Source organism: Garra rufa, chromosome 6, assembly GCF_049309525.1.
Source record: "Garra rufa chromosome 6, GarRuf1.0, whole genome shotgun sequence".
In the NCBI taxonomy this organism is placed as follows: domain Eukaryota; kingdom Metazoa; phylum Chordata; class Actinopteri; order Cypriniformes; family Cyprinidae; genus Garra; species Garra rufa.
Genome location: NC_133366.1, coordinates 9,006,051 through 9,027,421, shown reverse-complemented (window position 1 = coordinate 9,027,421; position 21,371 = coordinate 9,006,051). Strand labels below are relative to the sequence as shown.

The following is a 21,371-nucleotide window of genomic DNA, read 5'->3' as shown; positions in this document are numbered from 1 at the left end:
CGACGGATGGAAGCACACTGTCAAGCAATGCGCACGTGTCTCACAGTGCAGATTCTGTGCGCTGTAGCCAGCCGCGTCTCTAGCGCGCACACGTGCCATATGCAGAAAAAAAAGAAGCTCAGAATCGATTCTGAAATATTAGGAATCGATTCAGAATCGTTGAAGAGAGAATCGCGATGCATCGATGCATCGATTTTTTCTCCCACCCCTAAATTATATTGATATATGTGACCCTGGACCACAAAACCAGTCATAAGGTTAAATTTGACAAAACTGAGATTTATACATCATATGAAAGCTCAATAAATAAGCTTTCTATTGATGTATGGTTTGTTAGGATAGGACAATATTTGACTGAGATACATCTATTTGAAATCAGAAATCTGAGGATGCAAAAAAATCAAAAAGACTGAGAAAATCACCTTTAAAGTTCTCCAAATTAGGTTCTTAACAATGCATATTACAAATCAAAAATTACATTTTGATATGTTTACAGTAGGAATTTTACAAAAAATCTTCATGGAACATGAACTTTACTCAATTTCTTAATGATTTTTGGCATAAAAGAAAAATCAATAATTTTGACCCATGCAATGTATTTTTGGCTATTGCTACAAATATACCCCAGCGACTTAAGACTGGTTTTGTGGTCCAGGGTCACATATATGAATTATGTATATATTCTCTATACATTTTTATGTATGAGTGTTTTTAAATTAACATTTTTATATGCGTTTTTAAATATTTAAATGTATATTTTTATTATTTTCTAATATATCACTTACTATATTAATATTATTATTTTATGGTTATTTTTATTTAATTTTATAGTGTTGTTTATTTTTGTAATATATCATACCAATTGTCACCTGAAATGATTTTCATTTCACAGGTGAGCCCTGTCAGGTTTAATAAGTGGGATTTCTTGCCTTATAAATGGGGTTGGGACCATCAGTTGTGTTGTGCAAAAGTAAATATAGTATATATATAGTTAATTCATAGCTTTGATGCCTTCAGTGTGAATCTACAATTTTCATAGTCATGAAAATAAAGAAAACTCTTTGAATGAGAAGGTGTGTCCAAACTTTTGGTCTGTACTGTGTGTGTGTGTGTGTGTGTGTATATATATATATATATATATATATATATATATATATATATATTAGGGGTGGGCGGTACACCGGTGTCATAGTCAGCACCGGTGTGACTTTGCGCCATGACATGGATTTTCTAATACGTCAATACCGTAATAAATCACGTGCTTTGAACTGCTGCATTTACATCAATAATAGCTAATTCTAAATAATAAGGCATTAAATTTTCTTCAAACGTTCAGTTGTGGTCTGAATACCTGTCCATATCTTGTTGTAAATAAAAAAGTAAAACATATTCGTATCAGCTTTGCAGGTGGCAGGTAAAAGGGGATTGGCCATTAAACGACTGGTGAAACATCGTGAAGAAAGGTCGGGCCTGTAGCCTATACCAGGGGCGGAGTGGCAATCGGGACGACCGGGACTTTTCCCGGTCGGCCGGCCGAAGGATTTACACAGCGGATCACAAATTGAGCCGGCGCGAGGCGAACTAATATTGTATATAATTTTCGCACTTTCAATATGCAGGGTATAGAAATCGCTTTTAACTGAGTGCTCGCGCTGTTTTTACTTTTACTTTCGATTTTGCGATAACGCACACTCTGTAAAGGGAGCAGCACATCTTATAATAGATATTTGTCAGTGAGTACAAGATTGCAGCACATCCTCCAGTCTATTTTTGTCATCTCTCTTTACTTTCGACCCGTGATCATTCAAATCTAAAGGTCATTGTACACTGAGTCCGATTTTCGTATGTGTTTTTTTTTTAGTTTTCTCATATTTCCCATCCTTATCAAAATGCTTATTATGGATGCGAAAATGCAGTAAATCAATCACGATCCAAATTTTTTTTTATGACGGACGAAAGTTTCAGAGGCAGTGTGTAAACTCGATTAACATAACCTGTATTTTTATTTTTATTTTTTTACGTGCAAAAAATCTCGGACGAAAATTTTGTACTCATGTGTGCAACGACATCAACTCCAGCAGCTCGTGTTGGATGCAGGGTTGCTAAGTCCGCGTTTTTCCCCACAGAATTGGCCTACTTTTAAACTGTTGTCATGGGTTGATTTCCTGTCAGTTATGTAAAGGTTTTAAATATTGCAGAAATTAAATTTCAATAAAAAAAAAATGTGTTTTGTTGTACTCTGTTAAGTAAGATCTTTAGGTTTTTTGCAAAATAAATATGTTGAGAATGCATAATGCTCTCCCATGTCTCTTTTTGATAAGGATACCTACCATTTACTTATTATATTATAAAAATATTAACTTTATTCACATACTAAAGGGACAGGACAGGCTACTCCTCCCAAAATGTACCAAAAAAAAGCAATACCGTGATATTATACCGTCACCGTTCAAAAGATGAAAAATACTGTGATATTAATTTTAGGTCATACCGCCCACCCCTAATAATATATATATATATATATATATATATATATATATATATATATATACATATACATACATACATATGGCTTTATTATATATATATATATATATATATATATATATTTATTTATTTTAATTGTTACTTTATATTATTATTTATTATTTTCCAAAATATCATACTAAATATAGTAATATTATTTTAAGCTTTTTGACTAATATTTTAGATATATTTTTATTGTATAGTTTTGTTTATTTTTTATATATTATACCAATTATATTAATGTATATATTAATTATATTATAAATTCTCTATAAATTTCTGTTTGCTTTTAAATGAGTGTTTTCAATTTTTCTATCAACGTTTTAATATTTAATTTTTTATTTATAAATTATTTTAGGGTTATCAACTAATATTTATAATAATACAGATACTTTTTATTTTATATTCTATTATTACATTATTATTGTTTAATTTGTTTTTTATATGTTATATTATATGATCATCACAACCAAATGATGTGATCTTTAGTCAATTACTGTATATATAAAATATAATTAAATATAAATATAAAGCACCTTCATTTTTAGAATAATTGATTTATTATTCTGACGTCTTTGTATGATTTAATTTTACATGTAATATTTTCCAATCTTTTGACTACACTTTATTTATTGATTGATTGATTTGATTTTTAATTAAATTGTTTTCAAACATTTCAGCCAAACCTTTCAGTCCCTAAGCAATTTATAGCCAAATATAAAGCACATTGGAATGATTTTAATCAGGCTTGTGCACAATTCAGAATTGAATTGAGAATGACTCCTAAATTCCAATTCAATTCTTGAATTTGAATTGATGTCAAAAACAGGATCTAGAATTACAATTCGAATTTGAATGAAAGGAAGCAGAATTGCAATTCAATGCAAATTCAAAGAAATTCATATACATAAGTGAAGTGTTTAACAATGAAGCTTTACAAAATATGTCAGATATGATTTCATTACATATGTGACCCTGGACCACAAAACCAGTCTTAAGTCGCTGGGGTATGTTTGTAGCAATAGCCAAAAATACATAGTATGGGTCAAAATTATTGATTTTTCTTTTATGCCAAAAATCATTAGGAAATTAAGTAAAGATCATGTTCCATGAAGATTTTTTGTAAAATTTCTACTATAAATATATCAAAATGTAATTTTTGATTAGTAATATGCATTGTTAAGAACTTCATTTGGACAACTTTAAAGGTGATTTTCTCAGAATTTAGATTTTTTTTGCATCCTCAGATTCCAGATTTTCAAATAGATGTATCTCGGCCAAATATTGTCCTATCCTAACAAACCATACATCAGTAGAAAGCTTATTTATTGAGCTTTCATGTGATGTATACATCTCAGTTTCGTAAAATTTAACCTTATGACTGGTTTTGTGGTCCAGGGTCACATATTCTATAAATGATATTAGTTTGAACTACTTGTACAGATTACATTGTGTTATTTGATTACTTTGAAATGAAAATAACATTTTGAACAAAACTAATCAAACATTGAGGGAGTAATTTATTTCAAGAATTTGATCATTATCTATATTTCGGAACAAAATGTGACTAGTTATGTGTAATGAAATTATGCTATTGAATTACAAAATTAATGTAATTGTATGTGAGATTCAACACATTCTTTCTGTTGTATGACTGTGTGGAATGTCTTTGAATTGCCATGAATTTAATTCCACTTCCTGTCATTCCAACTCCAATTCAAATTCAACTTCTTGTGGGGCGGAGTCAATTCAATTCAAATTCCAACTCATGAATTGAATGGCGGCCAATTCTGAAATTCTGAATTGTGCACAAGCCTGATTTTAATTTATTTGGCAACATTTTTGCAAATATATTGCCACTAGTCAGCATGGAATTGAGCCTTATCAATATATTCTTGTGACAATTTTCTAAGGAACTAGAGAATAGAAGGTTTTTTGTGCAATTTAAAAGGTTTGTACTTTGGCATCATGCTGTAAGTTATTTAGTGTTCAACTGAAACTGTATTTCTAATATGATTATGACAGCCGTGTTGTGTTGTGCCATGTAAACGCCCATGCTCATGCTGGTGTTGCTGTTAGTGCTGTGCTGATGTTGTGTGCGTGTGGATGGATTAGTGTCAGTTGTCGGAGGACATCCCTGCTGCGGTGCTGGGATTGCATCAGCTCTGATGAATCTAATCCTGGTGACTTTCAGGAGCGAGCGGGTGGAATGCTAACAGCCCAGACTGTCAATATCAATGACTCACATCAACATCCTACTCAAATCCTTCCTGCCCCACAGCACACACGCACAACACAGTCTCAGCCCAGGTGTCAGTGTTTTCTGTTTGACTGGGCTTATGAATGACTCAAGACATTCACTAGTAGATGCACAAATCTAATGAAACTTGTCAGAACAGGTCATATTTTATGTTTCCATGTCTTCTGGAGTCACATTTTTCATAAAAATAAATGTTTAAAAAAGGTATGATATATTACAATGTGTTTATATTTATATTATATTTTATTATAATGTATTTTAATAGTCATTTGTTATTGTTATTATTATTATTATTATTAGGAGGATGTGTTGCTATTATTATAATTAATAATATTAATAGGAAGATATATTTAACCACCTTTCTGTAATACAACAAATAAATGGACAGAACATATTTCATGTTTCCAAGTCTTTTGGAGTCACATTTAGTCACACATCTATAATAATAATAATAATTAAACTAAAAATAAATAAATATAAAAGGTTTTATGATATATTACATTATTCATAGTTATATTTATATTTACATTTATATTGTAGTTTTTTGTAATATATTGTATTAGGGTGTGTTGCTAATAATAATAATAATAATAATAATAATAATATGTGTTGAGATTACAATTATTATTATTAATAATATTATTAGGATGATTTATTTAACCTCATATACAATAAATAAATACATAAATACAAATAAATATATTTAATGAATTAATAAATATTATTATTATTAGTAGTATTATTCATGGGAACATCAAGATTTTTTTCCTCAAAACTGTAATACAACAGTTAAATACATAAATAAATAATAGTAAATATTATTTTATTCATTCATTTGTTCATTTATTATTATTATTGTTATTATTAATAGGAAGATTTATTTACCTTATTACTGCAATGCAACAAATAAACACCCGAATAAAATAAATATATATTTTAAATTTATTCATTTAATTTCTTATTATATATTATTATTTTTTTAATAGGATTATTTATTTAACCTTTATTTATTTATTATTTATTTACCTTATTACTGTAATACAACAAATAATGACATGAATAAAAATAAATATATAATAAATATATATTATTTTTATTGATTCATTTATTATTATTATTATTATTATTATTATTATTATTATTATTATTATTATTATTATTGAAATTGGTGTTGAAAGCGTTTATACATCATGGTCAAAATAAATAAATAAATAAAAATAAAAACTAGAATAAAATCTCAATGATACTAAAATTGCACTGATGAAAATTTTGTTAAAATATGTAATTAATTATCATGAAAATGATGTCATTAAATAATTGCTAAAATGCTTAACATAAAAAATTATTTATTTTTGTACTTTTATTTATTTATGTGGTATAAAATAAAGTGATCACTGTCATATAAATAGGAATTACACTAAATAAAAGATTCAGAAATGTGAAACATAACTATTTTAACCATAGCATATCAGTATTGTACAAAAACAGTCCAGCTACTGGAGTATTTTACTTGAAATGATGTTTAACATAGACCCCGTTATGTTTCAGGATGGCTTACATAAATAGCCAGTAATGAATACAAAAGAACAGTTTGTCAGGAGTCTTGTACTTTGTGTTTTAAATGCTTCGTTACGTGTGTGTGGGGTGTAAAATATTAATACTCGACTTCTTCGCAAACACTAAAGGCTTTTAGAGTTTCTCAAAGATGCCTTGTCCCCAACCCGAACGTCTCGAGCCTTATTTTCGAGACCGAGAGCTTACCTTTAAGCTATTTCCGTCCAGCCCCACAGAACAGGGTATTTTTAGTCTGTGGTACCTTTTGCTCACTTTCCCCTGCAGGAAGCTGTCGTTGGCTTGACATTTTGACTGGCTCGAGATACTTTCACATTCACCGGCTCAGGCCAGGACCTTCAGCTGTGAAGGTGAGCTTGTTATATTTGCATTATCAAGAGGCGAGCGGCTCGGATCTGAGGGCGCGGGTGGTCTCTGGTGGTGTGGGAGAGGTTTTTGACATGCTTTAGCCTTGTGTTGGACATTTTAGGATAGAGATGTCGTGGAGTGGAGTCCGACTGCCGCTGCTGTTTACTGAGTCTGCTGTGAACTTGCTGAGCTGCTAGAACAAGTGACTTGTGAAAACACATTTTCAGCAGCGTTGACAAACTGCGAAAAGAAACATGCAAGGTGTCGGTTCTCATGGGGAGATGCTGAAACATGCAGAGATGAGTCACTGATTGCCAGCGATGTTGAAGAGGCATAAGCGGACGATGCTGAGGTGGGCGTGTCCACTTATGCTTTATGCAAATGAGCAGTCACTGCTTGATTTGTTATTATTGACATATCACCACTGAAATGTGTTAAATGTCCTTATATTGTATGAGCTTGGTTCATGTATAGCTTTTTTTTTTTTTAGAAATTATTTAATTCTTATAAAGCCAGCAATTTGCCGGATCTGATTTCCCAGGATTTTGAACAGCGCTCAGATTTATAGTTTTATAAATTTTATAGTTTTATATGTTTTATATCTATTTGTTTTATACTTTTATGTTTTATTTTATATTATTATTTATATGGTATTTTATATTTTATAATATTATTTAATTGTTTTTACTGTTTCACACTAATTATATTAATATTGTTATTTTTTAAGGTTATTGGCTGATAGTTGTATATATTTTTAGAATTTAGTTTATATTTTATAATATTGTGTATTTTATAATATTTTTATTTTGTCAATTTTCTGGTTATATATATTTTTTGTGTTATATTTTATATTATTATTTATTCTTTTAAGATCACGCTACTTATATTAATTATGAATTATATTATTACGTTCTGTGTTGATATTTAGTTTTTCTTTTTAATTTATGGTTTTATTTTTTTTTTTAATATGTCATACCATTTATATTAATTTATTTTAATGTTATCAACTGATATTTATTAGAATTGCAAAAAATTATTTTAATTATGAAAAATATTTTTAGGGTATATAATATTTTTTATTATTTTTTTTTATAGAAATGCAAAAAGTATTTTATTTTTACTGTTTTTTTATATATCACATTAATTTAATAATAATAATAATATTTTAAGGGTATTAACTTATAAAAGTACAGTTTATTTATTATTATTTTTATTTATACCGAACATATTCATTTTTATATTTTTAATAATAGAATTGCAAAAAGTATTTTATTTTTAGGGTTTATAATATATTTTTTTTAATATATCACACCAAATGTATTAATGTTATTATTTTAAGGGTATTCATTAATATTTATAATAGTACAATTATTTATTTATGTTTTTTCTTTAATTATAATAACAATCATGTTAAGTTTTTAGCATTTATAATTTTTTTTAATATATCACACCAGTTTATTCATATTAAGCTTATTTTTATTTGATTTTTTATTTATTTATTTATTTATTCATATTGATCATATTCTTTTTACAATTTTCAATAGAAATACAATAAATATTGTATTTTGTTTTATATTGTATTATATATTATTATTTTTAGTATATTACACCAATTTATTAATATCATTTTTAAGGGTATTAACTGATATTTATAATAATACAGTATATATATATATTTTTTAATATATGATTTATTTATTATTTATTTTCTTTAATTATCATAACAATAATGGTCGTTTTTTTTAAACATTTAATTATAGAAATGTACATTTGTGGTTTTACTTTTGGACACTTAGATTTTAGCATAAATCAGAAACCGCTCAAGCAGAATAAGAATATGAGTAAACATTGGTTAAACCGATTATCGTTTTTATTATTTTGTTGATGCTCATCAGCTAAACTGAGATCACAACTCAAATGAATACATTTCATCTCATAAATAAATGTCATAAATATTGAGGAAAATGTGCGAAAGAAGTCATCTTCAGATTCCATCTGGGCTTCACGAGCCAATTCACAGCATGCTTTCAGCGTATTATCTCATAAGGAAATAAGTGAATAACAGAATTACCAGGTACAGGAAACGTGTGAATCTAGTTGATAATGGAGCACAATTATTGCGCTGGATTGTGATGAGGTCAATGACTGGCTTCCTGTTTTCTGCACCAGTGACTGGCGCTCTCATTCGATTGTCATTGATTGGAGCTTGCCTCACAAATGCCTTTGCAAATTGACTCGCAACCACAAGCAGGGCGTACATAATGAAGCTTTATGTAAATGAAAGACTGCGCCAAACACAGAGCCTCAATTCATAAGCCTCAGTAAAAGCGGTGCTATGCAAGATCCTCAAACAGAAGGCACTGAAGTGCTGGGGGAGTTTAATCTGGAAATGTTTACCTCAATCTCAATTCACAGTTGATACATTTCATTTGAGAGTGTAGGGACTGAATCTCGTGAAAACACGACCACTTCACATTTCACCTCAAAATCAAACAAAAAACAATTATTTTCCCATATTTTCCCAATTATTTTTAGTGATTCCTTTACTCATTGGATCATTCATTCATTCACTCATACACTCATTCATTCAGTCAGTCATTGATTGATTTATTCATTCATTCATTTTGTCAATCATTTTGATTGCTTGCTTGATTCATTGATTCATTCCCTCATTCATTGATTCATTCAGTCAGTTGTTGATTGATTGATTAATTCACTCATTAATTTAGTAATGGATTGATTAATTCATTCACTTGTTCACTGATTCATTCAGTCAGTCATTGATTAATTCATTTATTCACTCATTCATTTATCGACTCATTCACTCATTGATTCATTCATTCATTCACTCATTAATTTATTGACTCGTTCACTCATTGATTGATTGATTGATTGATTTATTCATTCATTCATTTACTCATCCTTTGATGGATTCATTCAGTTAGTCATCGATTGATTGATTAATTCATTAATTCACTCATTCATTGATTCATTCATTCAGTCAGTCATTGATTCATTGATTCACTCATTAATTCATTAATTCATTGTCAATCATTTTTGATTGCTTGCTTGATTCATTCAGTCAGTCCTTGAGTGAGTGATTGATTGATTCATTGATTCATTCAATCACTCACTCATTCATTGATTCATTTAATCAGTTGTTTCACTGATTCATTCAGTCAGTCATTGATTGATTTATTGATTGATTCATTTATTCACTCACTCATTGTTTCATTCAATCAGTCAATCATTGATTCATTCACTCATTCATTAATTAGTCAGTCATCAATTATTGATTGATTGATTAACTCGTTCACTCATTCACTGATTCATTTGTTCAGTCAGTCATTGATTGATTGATTCATCCATTCACTCATTCTCTGATTCATTCAGTCATTAATTGATTGATTTGTTTCATTCACTCATTCATTGATTCATCTGTTTATTCATTCGGCCAGTGATTGATTTATTGATTCCTTTACTCATTGATTGATTGATTAATTCATTCACTCACTCATTCATTGATTCATTCAGTCAATGATTGATTCACACACTCATTCATTGATTCTTTCATTAAGTCATTGATTCATTCAATTATTGATTGATTAATTCACTCATTCACTCATTAATTGATTGATTCATCCATTAATTTAATCAGTCATTTATTGATTCATTTACTCATTTACTAATTCATTGATTCATTCGCTTATTCATTGATTCATTAATTTAGTCAGTCATTGATTGATTCATTCATTCATTTACTCGATTCATTCATTTACTCATTTACTGATTCATTCAGTCAGTCAGTCATTGATTGATTCATTGATCCATTTACTCATTCACTAATTCTATTCATTGATTCATTCAGTCATTCATTCATTCCCCAGTAATTAATTTTCTTATTAGGAAATTTAATCCACCAAGTTGATATCACATCACACAATTCAAAACATCTTTTCTTACAAAATATAGCTTCTTATATCTTACCTTTGGGTTAAATAAAATTATTCAAGGGTTAAATAAAGTGTTTGTTGTTTTTTGGTACAATAAAAGTAGTTCAACAAATACTGTCATGTAGAAATACTTTATTTATTTAGTTAGTTAGTAAAGCGTTTTCTTATGAGAGTGATTTTCTTTATGCAAAATATACTTTCTCATTTCTTTCTTGTGATTTTAGGGTTAAATATGAGCGTGTTCTTGACAGGTTTCGCTTTCGCCCTAATAATGATCCCACATACATGGACTGACCTATTTCTCAATTACCCTTTTTAAAAGATCACCACCTTTCTAAAATGAAACATAGGGTCTTTAATACACGGTTATAGCAGTCTAGAGTCTTTAGACATGAGCTTCATAACATGACCTCGTTTGAGGCTGAGATTTAACAGCACTCGGAAATCAACTGACGAATGACCTTTCAGAGCGCTCAGCGGCATCCATCAGCCGCCCCTCTTTAATACACAATAATATCGAGCGGACAGATAAACCACCAACCGGCCAGTGTTCTCTCTCTGCAGCCTGCGACATGACTTTTGAATGAATTCATTTAATTTTATATGTTGCACTGTAAAAATAGCAAATGGGGTTGGTTGTTCATATTCATGAGTAGCTGTTGCATAGTGTCTGTTTAGAAAAGACTGGAAATGCTCCAAAACAAACATCTGCTCGGCTGAGCTCTGCCTGCTTTCTGTTCAGAAGCTCAGCGTGTCGACGCACTGATTGAGACGGCCATCCGAATGCAATTACTGCTGAGTCATGGGAAGAACACAGGGAAGAAATGGCTCATTCATTTACAGGGAGTAGAATTTTCCAAAGTAGCTCTCACTCATTTGCTCTCCAGAATTGTGTCAGCATTACTCATACAGACTATCATAAACCCGGCACGATATTTTTAGCACCGTCCGGCTTTTTATGTAGGTCAAAAATCGGTGGATTCCTCAGCAGGTGGGGTGAGATGTATGGGAGAACTTGGGAGAAATAAAGGCAGAATGAGACTGAGACCACTTTATTTTATTTATGATTTTTAGATTAGTATTGTATTTTGTTTTATTTTAAAATGTTTTTTATTTTTTTTATTTTAGCTTTAATTTAATTTAATTTATTTATTGTTTTATAGTTTATTTTATTTTATTTTTTTCTCTCAGTGCTCTTATGCAAAGAGTATACTTGAGCCGAGAAACTGAACTGAATGTCAATGCTAACGGATCGCTCTCTACAGGTATTCTAGACACTTTGGTTGACACAGACCCAGCACGTCGGCTGGTGAAGAGTAAGGTTGGTTTCTTGCATTCCACTGAAGTGCTTCTTTTCAATGTCACTCTTCATTTAGCTTTTCACGTCTCTCCCTCTTCAATATCATGTTCAAATTCAACCTATCTCAATCCTTTTGTGAGTGGCACCAATTCAGTATCTTGACTATCAGGTCCTCTCCGTGTAAAAAAGCACTGCGTCCTTGAGATGCCCTCTAGCTCAAAATAAAGACATGTATGTGTTTTTGAGAGAAATATTAATTCTCCCTCTCTTAATTGACTCTGCTGTTAGTCACAGTGGGAAATAGTGTCAGAGTCAGCTGTGAGTTTAAAGGCATCATAAATCATCAAGTCTTGTGATGCTGTATGTGAGAAGATTTATGATTCTCACCACTGCTGCTCTTTCCTTTGCCCTTTTTACACTATGCAGGACATTGGTACATGATATGTTTATATATGTAGCTAGCTCAAAAGTTGCCAAGACTTAATGAGAGCATAATATTGAGTAACTTGCATTTAGACGTGATGTTGTCAGATATGTTGTCTATTTTTCAGTGGACCAGAAATTATGACAGAAATAGTCAAAATTGATTATTTGACTATAGAATGGCTATATGGCTATAGTAATTTTCACATTATCTCATAATTGATTTAATATCATCATTTTGACTTTTTATCTCACAATCAACTTAATATTTTGACGTTTTTATCTCATAATCGACTTAGTATTTCATAATTTGGACTTTTTATCTCAAGTGACGAGATATTAAGTAAATTATGAGATACTGATTTTGACTGTCTATCTCATGATTAACATAGTATCTCATAAATTTGACTTTCTATCTCATAATTGACCTAATATCTCATCATTTTGACTCATAATCAACATATTTTTATCTTATAATCAACTTAGTATGTCATAATTTAGACTTTTTATCACCTAAATTTGACTTTCTCTCATAATCAACATTTTTATCTCATGAACAACTTAGTATCTCATAATTTTACCGTTTTTATCTCATGATCAACTTAGTGTCTCATAATTTTAACTTTTTATCTAATAATCACCATAGTGATTTTTTTAGTGAAATTATCTCATAATTTAGATTTTTTAAATCTCATAATTAACTTAGTATCTTACAATTATCACTTTTTATCTCATAATCGACATAGTAATTTATAATTTTGATGTTTTTAGCTCACAATCGACAGTATCTCATAATTGTGAGGTTTTTATCTTATAATTGACTTAATATCTCTTAATTTTTACTTTTTATCTCATAGTCAACTTTTTTTCATAAGTCTCATAATTGAAATAGTATTTCATAATTTTGACGTTTTTATCTCATGATCAACTTCTCATAACTCATGATGAACTTAGTGTCTCATACTTTTGACTTTTTATCTCATAATCGACAATATCTCATAATTTTGATGTTTTTATCTCATAATTTACTTAATATCTCTTAAGTTTATATCTCATAATCAACACAATTTTTTACCTCATAATCAACATAATTTTTTATCTCATAATCAGCAGTTTCTCATAATATTTACTTTTTATTTTATCTCTTAATTTTGACGTTTTCATCTTCTAATCAACATAGTATCTCTTAATTTTGATGTTCTTATCTCATACTTTAAACTTTCTATCTCATAATCGACATAGTATCTCATAGTTTTGACGTTTTTATCTCCTAATCAGCATTGTATTTCATAAGTTTCATATTTTATCTCATAATTGACTTGGTATCTTATAGTTATGACTTTTAATCTCATAATCAACAGTTTCTCGTATTTTATGCTTTTTATTTTAAGATTATGTCTTGGAATCTCTCAATGATCCTGCATAAATCATTCTAATATGCTGATTTGCTAAGAAAACATTATTTTCAGTGTCAAAAACTGTCATGCTACTTCATATTTTTGTGGAAACCATGATTTTTAGAATTCTTTGATAAACATAAAGTTCATTTATTTGAAATAGAAAACTTTTGTAACATTATACAAGTCTGACACTTTTGATCAATTTAATGCATCTTTGCTAAATAAAAGTAATAATTTCTTTAAAAAATTCTTACTGACTGCAAACTTGAATAGCAGTGTGTATATATATATATATATATATATATATATATATATATATATATATATATATATATATATATTGCTCACTTTACATTCACAGTGGGTGGCAGCTACAAACATCTTTTGAACTTTACAAAGAACTTCTTGCATGACAGCTTACATACTGAGACTCACTTTGAGCTAAAAATATACAGTAAAAAACTGGCACCACACAGTAATAACTTATGCCACCTCTGAAATGACTTTCCTTTTCGACTTACATCAAGAATGCCTCTTACTTTATTAACCCCTCCAACCATCAAGCACCATTTTTGCTATAATGACTACTTGTCGCTCTCCAATTAATCCCCAATGGATAAAAAGTCCCTGCATTTCTTTTAATCATTAAATATCCTGTTTCACTCAAAAAAGTGTCACGTTACAGAAGTAAAATGGGTTGCTAACGGCGTCTCATTCGGATCTATTAGCATAAAGCGTTAGCTCTTCTCATAACAACGCTCTCTGATTTACTGTTGTCATAAAGAGACCCTGGGCCAATTAGATTTGTCTAGGTCATGTTCATGGATGGGTAATTTGCCAATGCGCCTCTAAAGGCTGACTGGATGTCTTTTTCTCTCCTCCATGACTCAATCGAGCTTCAAAGTTAATTTGAGGTCAGTTATAACCTCAGATATCAGACTCAGTCCAAGTCTGCTGGCACACGAACAGCCACAGCTGGGGCCTGGTTTGATTGTGCCAAACCTGCAGCCGCTTACTACTGAGAAACCGAGTAATCTTGCTTAATCAATGCTAATGTCTGCAGGATATCAAGTGTGGGTTTTAGTTACCTTGGCGAGGGCGCAGTGTCACTTTCACATGAGATTTTTGAATCTGATTTTTTTGACTCAAATCAGGCTAGAATTGAATGCAGATATACAATGAATCTGATTGGACGAACTGAAAACATTTAACGAAGGATAATGTTTGTGTTGGGACTCATGTGTTGTTGTTTTGATGTGTTTCAGGACAGCAGATGATTCAGCTACAGTGGGCACAGTGGTGGTGAGCCGGATGAAGATGGGTGAGATCGAGGATGGTGAGGTGGACCACATTACTGGCGACATGCACCAGAAGGTAAGCTGTTTAATAAGTTTTAAATTGAACTTTCTGTTTCTATAGGCATTTTATCTTTGGGGGGTTATTGTGATTTTTTTTTATTAACAACACCAATCACTGTATTTCACTGTATCGCTGTATTGTGATTTTATTATTAACAACACCAATCACTGTATTTTTCATCCAATTTTATTTTGGACGTACAGTTAATCTAAATAAACAATGAACAGATCAAAGAATGATTCATGATTTAATATAGTTTAAAGTAAAGTATTTGGTTAAATACAGTGCTGCAGTGTAGTATGTTAGTAGCTTGTTGTGTAGCTACAGTAACTACGTTTTCAAGAGAGTTGCTTGACTGCAGTTGAACTACTGTAAATTAAGAGTGGCTTGTATTGTGGGAAGTTGTCTTTTTTGTGCATGTGCATGCAGTTTGTAAGGGCTGGTAATAGAAAGGACATGTCTTCAGTCAAAGAGGGAAAGTGGACTGAATATTGAGTGTGGCATCCCTGAAATTCAATTGCACAGTTGACTGAAGAAGTAAAGCATCCGTTAGAAGAACGTTTACAGTGTGTGTATATATATATATATAGATATATATAGATATAGATGTGTATGTATGTATGTTTCCAGTATATTAGAGCTGTATGTGTGTCCTTAGTTACTTTCGTCCATGTGTCAGGGAGAATTAAGCATTATTACACTGACAGACAGCATAACACCCTTTATGTCCCCTAAACTCAATAACTTATACTGACACAGCCATCAGCAGAGCCCTTTAACCTTCATTAATCAGCATGAAAGAGGCACAGACAGAATACAGGGAAGAAACTAGAAGGGTGTTAGAGTTATGGAGTGTTATGGAGATGGATGAAGGACATGGTAGAGGAAATGGAGGATATTTGGACTGAGCACCGTTTTAATGGAGAAACTTATAGAGATTTAAATAGTGAATGCCTTATAAATGACAATCCTGAATGTGAATTGAGGTTGCAAACGAGATTCAGGATTTATATTTGAATGTAGGGAAATAAATTGGAATGAGATTCATGTCAACTAGTCATTTTTAACTTGAAAAGGAAAGTTTGTCAAGAAGAACTTTGAAAGTTGGATTAATATAACCTTGTCTAAAAGCTAAAGTTTGGAAAGTATGTACACCTTTTTAACAGACAGTTGAGTTTGCCAAGCTATCATAATATGATGTTTAATTTTTCAGTTTGAAATACCCATAAAATCATTACCCATTTTATCAAACACTTGACAAGTGGGGTATTTTGTGAAACATTTTTCATAGATGCCTTAGATGGTTGGATGGATGGATGGGTGGATGGACAGATGGACGGATAGACAGACAGATGGATGGATAGATAGATGGAAGGACGGACGAACGGACAGATAGAGAAATAGATGTATGGATGGATGGAAAGAGAGATAGATGGACAGATAGACGGATGGTTGGATGGTCAGATGGACGGATGGATAAAGAGATATATAATCAGATGGATGGATAGATAGATGGACAGAGACAGATGGATGGATAGATAGATAGATGGAAGGATGGACGGATTGATAAATAGATATATGGATGGATGGATGGATGGACAGATAGAGAGATAGATGGATGAACAGACGGATGGATAGAGAGATAAATTGACGGATAGATGGATGGATGAATGGATGGATAGATGGACAGATAGACGGATGAATAAATGGATTGATAGATAGATGGCCGAATGGACAGACGGACGGATAGAGAGATAGATGGATGGATAGACAGAAGGATGGATGGATAGATAGCTGAAAGGATGGATGGATAGAGAAATAGATGTATGTATGGATGGACAAATTGACAAATAGAGAAATAGGTGAATGGATAGATAGACCGATGGATGGACAGACAGGTGGACAGATGGATAGATGGACGGATGGATGGATGGATAGATAGACAGACAGACAGAGAGAGATAGATGGATGGATGGATGGATGGATAGAGAGATAAACTGACGGATAGATGGATGGATGGATGGATGGACTAATGGACAGATAGAGAGATAGGTGGATGGATATATAGATGGATGGATGGACAGATGGACGGATGGATGGATAAAGAGATGGATGAATAGAGAAATAGATGTATGGATGGATGTATGGATGGATGGATGGATGGATGGATGGACTAATGGACAGATAGAGAGATAGGTGGATGGATATATAGACGGATGGATGGACAGATGGACGGATGGATGGATGGATGGATAGATAGACAGACAGATGGATAGAGATGGACGGATGAATGGATGGATGGACCGATGGAGAGATGGATGGTTAGACGGATGGATAGATAGCTGGAAGGATGGATGGAAATAGAAATAGATGTATGGATGGATGGACAAATGGACAGATAGAGAGATAGATAGATGGATAGATAGACGGATGGATGGACGGATGGATGGATAGATAGACAGACGGACGGATAGAGATGGATGGATGAATGGATAGATGGACGGATAGACGTATGGATAGATAGATGGATGAATGGACAGATGGACCGATGGAGAGATGGATGGTTAGACGGATGGATAGATAGCTGGAAGGATGGATGGATAGAGAAATAGATGTATGGATGGATGGACAAATGGATAGATGGAGAGATAGATGGATGGACAGATAGATAGGCGGACAGATAAATGAACAGATAGATAATAAGTCCTTTTTTGCTTTACTGTAACAAGTGTGTGTCTGTTTATTGGCTGAGAGTTGTTGTGGTTTTATTTGATCTGAGTGCTTCAGAAGTGATTGTCTTTGTTCTTCATGAGGGAATGTGGGTCAGGCCTGATGTATGTTTGAGAAGCATCTGCCTCAGAACAAGACTCTTCATAAAACATGGCCTGATCGCGAATCCTCTCTTGTTTTTTTGTTTTTTTTCCCCCCTGAGCCGGGTGCCAAGAACTGACTGGAAACTCTTACAGACCAATCCAAGGTCATGAGACCTAATGAGACGTGAAGACTCATCCGTCATCACACTAAACCCTGATGCGGGCTATGCATTTCAAGTGATTAGGCCGCAAGCGCTGCGGGTGATGTTGATGGAGGGTCGATGTTTGTCTTGAGCAGCCGCGAGGGTCTCTCCTCTCCTGGATTGCTTACACTGGCACTCGGGGATACTTGGAGAAGTCCTCTATTATCTGAGCAGTGGTGCAGGTGACAGCTTGTCACTGTGCGTTCTGTTTGTGAGATGGAGAGAGAGAGTCACGGGACGATGTTTTAAACTCTGATGCCGCCGGTCGTATTTAGAGTAGTAGTCATTATGCTGATGTCTAATAATCGGGATAAATGAGCTTCAGTCTTAAATTCATGATCTTGTTTTCTTCCCACAGTGCACGCTGGTGTACGAGTCATTACATGGAGGCATTAATGACATAGACAATGGACCAATAATGAATGCTGGTGAGTTAAAGAATTCTTTACATTCTTTGTTTTTTTGCTCATATGCAGCAACTACTGCTGCCAAATCGATTAATCGTGATTAATCACAATTTATCACGATTAATCAAATCCAAAATAAAAGTTTGTTGTTACATGATATATGTGTGTGCGCTGTGTATATTTATATGTAAATATAAGTATACACACATACATGTATATATTTAAGAAATATACATATATTATGTAACAACCAACCTTTATTTTGGATGCGATTGATCACGATTAATCGATTTGACAACACTAGCAGCAACGTTTAAAGATTGAAAGTGTGTGGAAGTGTGCGATTTGAAATTTGTCATCTTTGCTTATGGTGACTTATTTCTGCTGCCAGGTTGTTTTGAATCAATCATCTGATGCATAAATGTCATGTGACCAAATACTCACAAAAAAACGACAATGCTGATTGGCTGATGGGTTCACAGAAATGTACATGATTCAAAAAAAAATATAATTGTCACACTTTTAAGAAAGAGTTGGGCACTAGCAATACATTTATTTTACTGCTCAACATTTTTTTTTTAAAGAAATTAATAGTTTTATTCAACAAGGATGCATTAAATTGAATAATACAACAGTAAATGCTTATATAATGAAATAGAAAGGTTTATTTCTAGTCATCTATTATTCTTTTTTTTTTAAATACACAAAAATATGAAGCAGCACAATTGTTTTCAACATTGATAATAGTAAGAAATGTTTTTGAGCAGCAAATCAGCATATTAGAATTATTTCTGAAGGATCATGTGACACTGAAGACTGGAGTAATGATGCTGAAAATTCAGCTTTAATCACAGGAATAAATTACATTTGACAATATAATCACATAGAAAATGGTTATTTTAAATTGTAAAAACATTTAGCCATTTTACTGTTTTTACTGTATTTTTAATCAAATAAATGAGCAAAAGAGAGTTTTTAAAAATGTTTAAAAATCTTATGACCTGAACTGTTGAATGATAGTGTGCAATATCATTTCCATTTTGTCATTAAAGTGTATTTCATCAGAATGCATGAATTGCAACCATCTTCCATCTGTGGTTAACTGGGTCACGCTAACCAGCCAAAACTAGTTCTCATGCTCTGCAGCCATACTGAATTTACTGACACTTGTGATGTAATTTCCTATAGGAACATTTGCTCAGTGGTGGTTCTTCAAACCCTTTCAAAGAGTTATATTTCATGTATGGCTGAACTTTGTCTCAGACGTTTCTTTTAAGTTCTTTAGTAGAAATACAAAATGAGGCAGTTGTTGAAATAAAATCAAACTGTAGAGCTATAAATGAAAGCGCATAGCAGCTCAGATCGTTCAGGCTACGGAGAATCTGATGAGAAATTTATGAGTTCATATTGAGTTCTTTGACTTTTGTTCACAGGCTTTTGTGTCTTGGCGAATTTGAGCAGTTTGTGATCTCTGCTGAGAGATGATGCATGATACTTTTTCTCTGGAAAGCCTGAGCAAACATCCTATTTTTGCTTGCTATTTAAGCTCATTACTGTGCAGGAAGCGCTTTATAACACAGTCTGGTTATGACACACAAGAATAGACATCATTTGAACTAGAGCTGTCACAATTTCTTGATTCAATCCGAGTACTCGATTTAAAAAAAATAATTGACTGCAATTTGCCCATGTTGAGAAACCTGCAAAATACTGGTGCATGACAAGAATCCGTGAAACAGCTGCATGATACCTGTATATTAAACCTATTTAAACATCATAATAAAGCATAATACTTTTGTGAATTCACAAACACTACGATTCAATAAAAAAATATATGCAATGCAGGTTCAAAATATGAGCTTTAATAGCGGCTCTGTTCACAGTAAATGCTGCTCCGCACAAACTGTTATCATTTACATGTGTGGAGCGTCTCAAACTCCATCTCTGCATGTTATTGTGAGTTTGGGATTATTAAAACATCCATCTGGGAACGCAACGTGCACCATTTCATCGGGTTTGTAAGGTAAATAATTTAGAAACCTACGCAAACACAGTAGAATACATCAACATCTTTCTTAATATGTGAACTGTTCATCACAATTTCAAAATAAAAGTTTAAATGCTCACATATTTAAGAAATTACAGCGCTGTAGCATTTCAGTCAGAAAGAAACTACCAAATAATAATAAAGATTAAGTGGACATTTAAATTAAATGTTGTTTAGTCGATATTAAACAAATTTTTTTAAAGAAATTATGAAATGAATAGTAAATAAAACATCTCATTATGCTTACTTTGACCTTCTATGGAGGACAAACAACATTTACAGCATCTTTTATTTTAAAGGATCATTTGTTGACTCCATTTTTAAGGCCTAATTTATTATTGTAGGGAAGTTTTGTTGAAATAAATGGCACATGGAACAAATTTTAAAGGCTATTATTTGCTTCTTCCAGATTATAATTAACCGATTACCTGAGTAATCATCCGATTACTTGATTACCAAAATAATCGTTAGTGACAGACCTAGTTTGACCAATAATCAAAAGTACCGTTGTTTTAAATTAGCATGTTTGTTTATTGTATTTTTGGTCCGATTATGTGGCTGAGCAATGAAATAATCAGTAATGGAATCATTAAGGAGTCATTAAAGGATTATTTGTTGATTCCATTTTTTAAGCCTAATTTATTATTCTAGGGAAGTTTGTTGAAATAAATGGCACATGGAACTAATTTTAAAGGCTATTATTTGCTTCTTCCAGATTATAATTAACCGATTACCTGATTAATTGTCAAAATAATCGTCC

General features: G+C 31.9%; 1 protein-coding gene across 1 annotated transcript in view; it reads left to right on the top strand.

Moving 5' to 3' along the window:
- inpp4b (inositol polyphosphate-4-phosphatase type II B) overlaps positions 1–21,371 on the top strand; it is a 115,032-nt gene that overhangs the window by 29,569 nt on the left and 64,092 nt on the right. The window contains exons 3-4 of the mRNA XM_073842549.1: positions 15,048–15,156; positions 18,516–18,585. Of these exons, the coding sequence (XP_073698650.1) occupies positions 15,094–15,156; positions 18,516–18,585 (133 nt within the window). The 5' untranslated portion in view covers positions 15,048–15,093. The remainder of the gene's footprint in view (positions 1–15,047; positions 15,157–18,515; positions 18,586–21,371) is intronic.